Source organism: Saccostrea echinata, unplaced genomic scaffold (genome assembly GCF_033153115.1).
Source record: "Saccostrea echinata isolate AGI-Se365-2 ecotype Australia unplaced genomic scaffold, CSIRO_AGI_Sech_v1 ptg000012l, whole genome shotgun sequence".
NCBI classification, from domain to species: domain Eukaryota; kingdom Metazoa; phylum Mollusca; class Bivalvia; order Ostreida; family Ostreidae; genus Saccostrea; species Saccostrea echinata.
Window position 1 is genome coordinate 17,157,146 of NW_026889761.1, and position 7,855 is coordinate 17,165,000.

At 34.2% G+C, this 7,855-nt stretch overlaps 1 protein-coding gene across 1 annotated transcript in view; it reads left to right on the plus strand.

The window, feature by feature from the left end:
* The window catches only part of LOC133185428 (uncharacterized), a 91,998-nt gene that overhangs the window by 73,730 nt on the left and 10,413 nt on the right, over positions 1–7,855 (plus strand). The window contains exons 40-46 of the mRNA XM_061320624.1: positions 2,716–2,886; positions 3,355–3,448; positions 3,845–3,927; positions 4,326–4,487; positions 4,807–4,900; positions 5,159–5,332; positions 5,789–5,871. Coding sequence (XP_061176608.1) covers positions 2,716–2,886; positions 3,355–3,448; positions 3,845–3,927; positions 4,326–4,487; positions 4,807–4,900; positions 5,159–5,332; positions 5,789–5,871 — 861 coding nt within the window. The remainder of the gene's footprint in view (positions 1–2,715; positions 2,887–3,354; positions 3,449–3,844; positions 3,928–4,325; positions 4,488–4,806; positions 4,901–5,158; positions 5,333–5,788; positions 5,872–7,855) is intronic.

Below are 7,855 nucleotides of genomic sequence, written 5' to 3' on the forward strand. Positions count from 1 at the left end.
TAAAATTACAAAATATTTAGATTTAAAATATGGATAAAACAATGTATCAATTAAATGAAATTTTGCTGAAAAAGTCTCTCATTTGGAAGTTTACATGATAGATATAAGAAGTATAAATATTTCCAAACGTAGGTTTGAACAACATTTAACAGGTTAAAGATTCTGTAAAAAAAAACCCAGTGTAATTGCATGAAAGTTGCATTTGAAAACTCCAGTGAAGGTGAGGAAAAAAGTAGACAATTTCCTTTGATATAATGTCATAATCTGGACAGCAAACATGGAATGCAAACATGATTCTCTTTAAATCTTTTCTGAGAAGTTTTTGTGATATGTATAGGTTTTCAGGAAATTTTAATAGGAATTCTCAGTATACTTAAAGAAAAGGTTAACTTCATTTATTATTATTTTGTTGCCTAGTTGGCCCCCTATTATGTAAGCTTTTTAACAGTAGCTTAAAATCTCTTTTTTTCCTTATTGAATAAGTGATCACGTAATTTTTTTTTTTCCTTTTTAGTTGCGAGTAACTAAAATAGGAGAAATAAAAACATGAGTGTTCAAACTTCCCTAATTTTCACTCTTTAGCCATTGTTAGTTGCCAGTTTGCTTTTTACATCTTTTATTTTTACCTTAAATAAATATAGACATCAAGTTCATTTATTAAATTCAATCAACAATCAGCGGTGCATGACATACAGTATATCACAACACTTCTCTATATTTTCAAGGATCAGTTAAACTCTACAAAGTAAAATCATCTTCAATGGATGGGTTAGATATTAAGGGAAATTGTCCATCATTGCATGCATCATTTACAATAATAATATGATAAACTAGATACTTATTGCCTAGGCAATAACAGGTCTTCCGTTTTCTTGACTTCTTTGAAAAAAGAACACAATCTTCTCAATAAGATTACTCTAAATAATAAACAAAAGTTATCTCAAGGCTTCCAAAGATATGTAAATACAGATAAAAGCAAACGGAATTACTTTTCTGTTTTCTTCATGAACGAAAGTGCTCCAAATGAATAAAATGTTCATTCTACACCTAAATTATTCACAACTGATCATCCCTAAAAGCTTCCATGAAAAAACTACACATGTTTGAGACAACTTCTTGTTTTTCGGTTGGCACTTCCAATGAAAATAATTTGCATGGTCATTGTCTATCTAACATCTGCATTAGCCAAACATTTCTGTAAAAAGAAGAAAAAATTTAAAAATTCACTTTTTTGCATCGCTTCCTGTCATGACCGGAAGTGACGGTAACGTACGATTTTTACACGATGTAGATAAACTGGTGACTATCAGTTCTGAAAGTTTTAGACTTCAGTTATGTACTGTTTTTGAGCAATTAGGTGAACAAAATCTCAATTTGAGGACAGAAAAACATGGGACCGGAAGTGCATTTTCCTAAGATGGTTGACTTCACACTAGACAATTGCAGTCTCAATAACATATGTAAAAATCATTTCAAAAACTTTATCAATAAGTGATATTTTTGGGAAAGTTAAAAATAACAATTACTTAGTTTCTCTCTTATAACCGGAAGTTGTCGTTTTTTGTTTCCAGTGAGACCAACACATATGGAAACTGTGAAAGAAATTCAATTATATGATGCAAGTTTTATTTCAAAAGAGAAAAGTTTAAATTTTTGATTTCTTTGATCACTTCCTGTAACGACCGGAAGTGACGACTGACGCTATTAACCCAAAGGGTTTTGCCTACTTATGAAGTTCTATTTATTATAGAAGTTTGGTGTCTTAATCTCTTACCGTTTCTGAGATCTCACTTTGACAAGTTCTTATTTTGCGGACAGTAAAACATGCGACCGGAAGTGAATTTTACCAAGATATTTGACGTTACTCTAGACATTTGCAGTCTAAATTACATATCTAAAAATCATTTCAAATACTTCATCTATAAACGACATTTATGGGAAAGTAAAATGCTCAAATTATATAGTTTTTCGCTTATAACCGGAAGTTGACGTTTCTGTTTCCGGTTGGACCAACATATTTCGAAACTGCAAAACAGATGCAATAACGTGTTGCAAGATTTAATTAAAATAAGAAAAGTTGAAATTTTTGATTTCTTTGATCACTTCCTGTGACGACCGGAAGTGACGGCTGACGGATTTAAACATATTCCACAAATGTACTTGTCATGATCTATTCCCTAAAAGTTTGAGGTCTTAATCTTTTACCGTTTCTGAGATATCGTCCGGACATGATCTCTTTTGAAAAAACGGAAATTGGACATATCTGATGACCGGAAGTGAATTTTGCAAAATCCTTCAAAATGTTTCTAGATTTTTTTCATTTGTCATTATCCCTGAAAGTTTCAAGAAAATCCATCAAGCCATCTCTGAGAAATCGCTTGGACAAAAAACAGGAAAAAAATAATAATAATAAACAGTACAATCGCTATAAGGTCTTCCGACTGAAACGGAAGACCTTAATAAATATTTCAAACATTTTTAGCCTTTACAAATGACACTTGGGTTGATGACCTTTATTCTAATAAAACCTGACACTTAGTGCATTTGTTTTTGGAGAAAATATATGTTTTCTATTAATTGTAACAATGTAACATCACATTGTTAATATAAGCTCTCATACTTTTGAATAAAAATTAAAGTAGACTTGAGGTTGAAAGGGTGATGTATACACTGTTAGAAGAATTGTTATATCATAATTGTGTTTGTAATATTTAGGAAGGAAGTGTCCAGTGTCTGAAGAGAACCTGTCGGGTGGATTGTTCACATCCCGCCACCACTGATGGCTGCTGCCCTATCTGTAGAGATTGTCGTTACGAGGGTGTGGTACAGAAATATGGCAGCGTGTTTACATCTAAGAGTGATCCATGTCGGCAGTGTCAGTGTAGGGTAAGGTCATCATGAATCGATACATTAATAAGGAGCAGTTGTAGTGTGCATAAATGCACAGAAAATTGAGACAAAGGGGGAGGGGGGGTAGAGAGTGAAATGTTTGGATGAGTATTTGCAGTAAATAATCAATACAACAGTAAATAGTCAATGACAGCAGCCTGTCCATATGTCACTGTCCCATCTGGGAAAAGACGCACTGTAGAGATGGGATATTTGTCCAGAATTCTTTTAAATATAACTGCTTTACCACTTTCATGATTAAGAAACATTAAGTCAGTTTGTTTCTGATGGATGAAATTTACAACTCAATGAACTTTTGCTCAACATCACATTGACTGAATCTAATTATGCCTAATTTGTCTATCCCCATTACTTTACATTTTTGGAAAGAAAATTCTGAGAAGGGATATTGTATACATTGCATTAGTTATATATACAGTGTATTAATGTGTTGTATTTTTCCAGGATGGAAATGTGAACTGCCTGACAATAGCCTGTGACCCTGTGAACTGTCCTCGACCTGTGACCCGACCTGGAGAGTGCTGTCCTGAATGTCCAGGTATGTAAGGTCAAGGACAGTGAAAACTTTAAAAAAAAACTTGGCACATTCTAAAATTTGAAATCTTTTTTGAATGAAACAGTAATACTCTGTAGAATTTTCTGAATTATTGGGTAGTTTTTCTATGTATAGTGCAAATTTAAGTGTTTGCAAGTCTTTTGGTCCCTTAGGTTCAAGAGAGAAGTAATATCTATAGATATTAAATATTGCAGGGCTTCAAATTTGTTAAGAACATGGACAGGAATAAGTATGTCCAATGACCTAGTCTAGGGCCATAGTAAGAGGTTTCATTACATTATATGTTGAAGAGAGAGAGAGGCACTTGACATGACTCCTGTGAATATTATGACTGTTATGGGCCTTATTGATTTTAATACCTTGTTATTTCTGCTACAGTGTGTAACTTCCTGGGCCGTGTGTACGATGATGGACAGAGATTTACCCACCCTCAGGACCAGTGTAAAACTTGCACCTGTTTTGTAAGTCAATCTCCAAACATCGTTTTATCTTGTTTATATCCTTTATAAATAACATTACATTGTAATGACAAAGCTTTGCTGTATTCTTACTTAATAATGTTTATAATAAAGTAATGCATTGTTCCTCTGTTCGGAACTGTTCTATAACTTCTATAGTTTAAAGTTTCTAGAATTTTTTTCACAGCTGATATTCAATTTCTATAGATATCAAACAACCATATATACCAGCTGGTTGATTTAATCTGAAAGGAAATCAAACTTGATTTTAATTGTCACAATGTCTATTATTTAATCTTTAATCCTCAATTACTCTGCTTAAAACGTTTTATTCACTAATGTTTCCAATGAATAGTTCTAACACTTTCACTAACTTTTGAACCGTCGTGCATTTTCCTCAGGGAGACAAGGTTGAGTGTGTGAGACCTCCTTGTGACACACCCTGTACTTACCCCACTCAAGGTGCATGCTGCCCCTTGTGTGACAATTGTGAATTTGAAGGAAAAATTCGTCAGAATGGTGCAACTTTCAAACCTGATGCCTGTCGCACCTGCACATGCACTGTAAGTTTGACATGTCTACCATGGTATAACTTAATAGCATAAAATTCTTGAGAAAATAATGATGAACCTTTCTTGAATTAGAACTCTTTTATCTGTTGTCATGATGTGCAACTTTAATGTATTTCATATCAGATTTATGCTTTAGAACACATTAGAAATTGTTGTGAATATAAAGATGAATTTATGACACATTTTCAGCTTGATTGAATTCAACAATGTTTTTCTTTTATAATATGTTAAATATAATTCTAGTATGGGACATTTTTAAAGCTGGTTTGAGGTTAGATATCTTAAAGAAATATTTTTAAACTTCATATAGAATGGAAATGTAAAGTGTATTACCCAGAGCTGTCCCCCTTTAGCCTGCATTCAGCAGGAAGTTCCAGAGGGAGAGTGCTGTCCCAGGTGTAAAAGTAAGGATGGCGACCAATAAAATATTGTCCGTGTAGTTGTTTATCATCACATTTAGATGAAATAACTAGTATTTTAGCTGTAAATTAATAACTGTGCCAAAATACATGTGAAAACTTGGGTATAAAATGACAAAAAAATTACATAAAATCTAAAACGATGATAATATTAGAAATTATTATTTTAAAAACTTATACCATGGGATAAATTGCAGTTATTTCCTTCAGGGTAAATTTATAGTGTGGCTTGATGGTTTTTAGGTTGTTCTTTCAATGGTCGGCAGTATGTGGATGGGTCTGCCTTTGTTCTGGAGAGAGAACCATGTATGAACTGCTTATGTCATAACACAGTGATGACCTGCGAAGAGAGGAAGTGCTTCTCTGTCTGTGATAATCCTATCAATGATCCGAACGAGTGTTGTCCTGTCTGTCCAAGTAAGCTATAAAACTAAAGTATTCAGATTTGTTGTTGACTTATATGTCCCATTTGTTTATTTTTCTGAGGCAGATTTTCAGAAAATGGAATTGTCATCCTATGACAAACAATACATTAAAATATATATCTAAAATAGAGTAATGTCAATTACCATATATGAAAAAAAAAAATTTTAGCCTGCTTATTTTATTTATATGCATATAAACTGTACATTTTTTTTCAAATACAAGGAGAATTATTGTTTACATTCATGTAGGTTTACATGTATCATTGTTTATGATAAAAATATAAGAAATTAAAGTTGTTGTAAAAAAGATATAATTTTATATTTGTGAACTCCAGTTCTAGTGAATAACTAATGCTTATAGCTATAGTTTGTAAGTTTAAAAAAAGATTAGTGAGCTATTTACCTGTTTGTGAGCATAATTATAACATGATATGTACTGTACTTGTAGCTTGTACGTACCAAGGGAGAGTATACAGGGACGGGGAATCCTTCAGCCCCCGTGGAGACCCCTGTGATGTCTGTACTTGCTCAGTAAGTTATCAAGTTTAGGTATGGTAGCCTCTAACAATCCCACAAATACATTTATCTTGCCTCTGATAAAAATCTTGAAATTTCATTGGTCGAAAAGAATACTGTTTCAAACCATGTTATGCTGCCTACCCACCTCTTATTGTTAATGTGCCTCCTTCATGTTACCTAGCTACCCAGCACACATCAAATCAATATGCCCCCTCCACGTGCCATACTGTCCAGATCATATTCAATATGTTTTTAGGTCACCTGAGTCACTCAGGTGACCTATTGCTATCTGTTTTCGTCCGTCGTCGTCTGTCGTGCGTTAACTTTTAAACATTTTTAGCTTCTTCTCTGAAACCACTGAACCAATTTCAACCAAATTTGGCATATAGCATCTATAGATGAAGAGGAACAAAATTGTGAATTTCATGGTCCCTGCCCCCCCCCCCCCCCCTGGGGCCTGAGGGGTGGGGCTAAAACCACCAAAATTAATGCAATCTTTAAAAATCTTCTTCTTTACTCCTGGACATCAAGCAGTCAAACTGTTGGTATTATTGTAATAAGCATTGAGCCCTCTACCAAAATTGTGAAATTCATGGCCCCAGGGTTGGGGTTCTGGTGCTAGGGTGTGGCTATATAGATCATATAGTGAAAGTGCATTATTTCTTTGAAAATCTTCTTCTCTGCTCCTTGGTATTAAATAAACTAACTAAGAACATAGTTATGATAAGCAAGAGTGCCTCTTCCAAAATTGTAAATTCATGGCCCCAGGGCCAGGGGTTCTGGTGCTAGGGTGGGGCTATATAGATCATATAGTGAAAGTGCATTATTTCTATGAAAATCTTCTTCTCTGCTCCTGGGTATAAAATAAATTAACTAAGTACATAGTTATGGAGAGCAAGAGTGCCTCTTCCAAAATTGTGAATTTCATGGCCCTAGGGTCAGGGGTTCTGGTGTTAGGACAGGGCTCTATTAATTATATAGTGAAAATGCATTAATTCTTTGAAAATCTTCTCTGCTCCTGGGTATTAAATAGACTAACTAAGAACTTATTTATGGTGAGCATGGCTGCCTTTTCAGAAATTGTGAATTTCATGGCCCCTGGGACAGGGGTTTTGGTGTTAGGGTGGGGCTCTATTGATTATATAGTAAAATTTCATTAATTCTTTGAAAATCTTCTTCTCTGCTCCTGGATATTAAATAAACATTTTATGGCCCCTGGGTCAGGGGTTCTATTGATTATATAGTAAAATTTCATTAATTCTTTGAAAATCTTCTTCTCTGCTCCTGGATATTAAATAAACTAAATACAAAGTTATGATGAGCATGGCTGCCTCCTCAGAAATTATAAATTTCATGGCCCCTGGGTCAGGGGTCTGGTGTTGGGGCGGAGCTCTATTGATTATATAGGGAAAATGCATAAAATCTTTCAAAATCTTCTTCTCTGCACTTGGGTATTTTTCAAACAAAGGAAGTGCATGGTTTGATACAGAATCGTGAAGTCATGGCCCCTGGGTCAGGGGATCTGGTGAAAGGGGGGGGGGGCTCTATTGATTATATAGTGAAAATGCATTATTTCGTTCAAAACATTTTTTTTTTGTACTACTGGTTATAAAGCAAAGAAACAAGTGTAAAATTATGATGTGCAAGGATGCTTCTTCCAGAATTGTGAGTTTATGGCCAATAGGTCAGATGTTCTGGTGTAAGGATGGGGCTTTATTTATTTAAAAATACAGTGAAAATGCATTTCTTTGAAAATCTTCTATGTTTCTGGGCATATTCAAGGCAAACAGAGTAAAAGTTTTAGTATGCAACATGTGCAAAGTTTTTTTTTTTACCAGAATTTTGAACACCTGGACCATTTAATCAAGTGTTCTGGTCCTGGCCAGGGCTCTATTAACTTGTATTCTGCTGAACACAGTTATTCCCCTTTGCCATTCACCTTTGATAATTAATCACTGTAAATAATGTACTTGAAAGGTTAATAGAATAAGAGAAT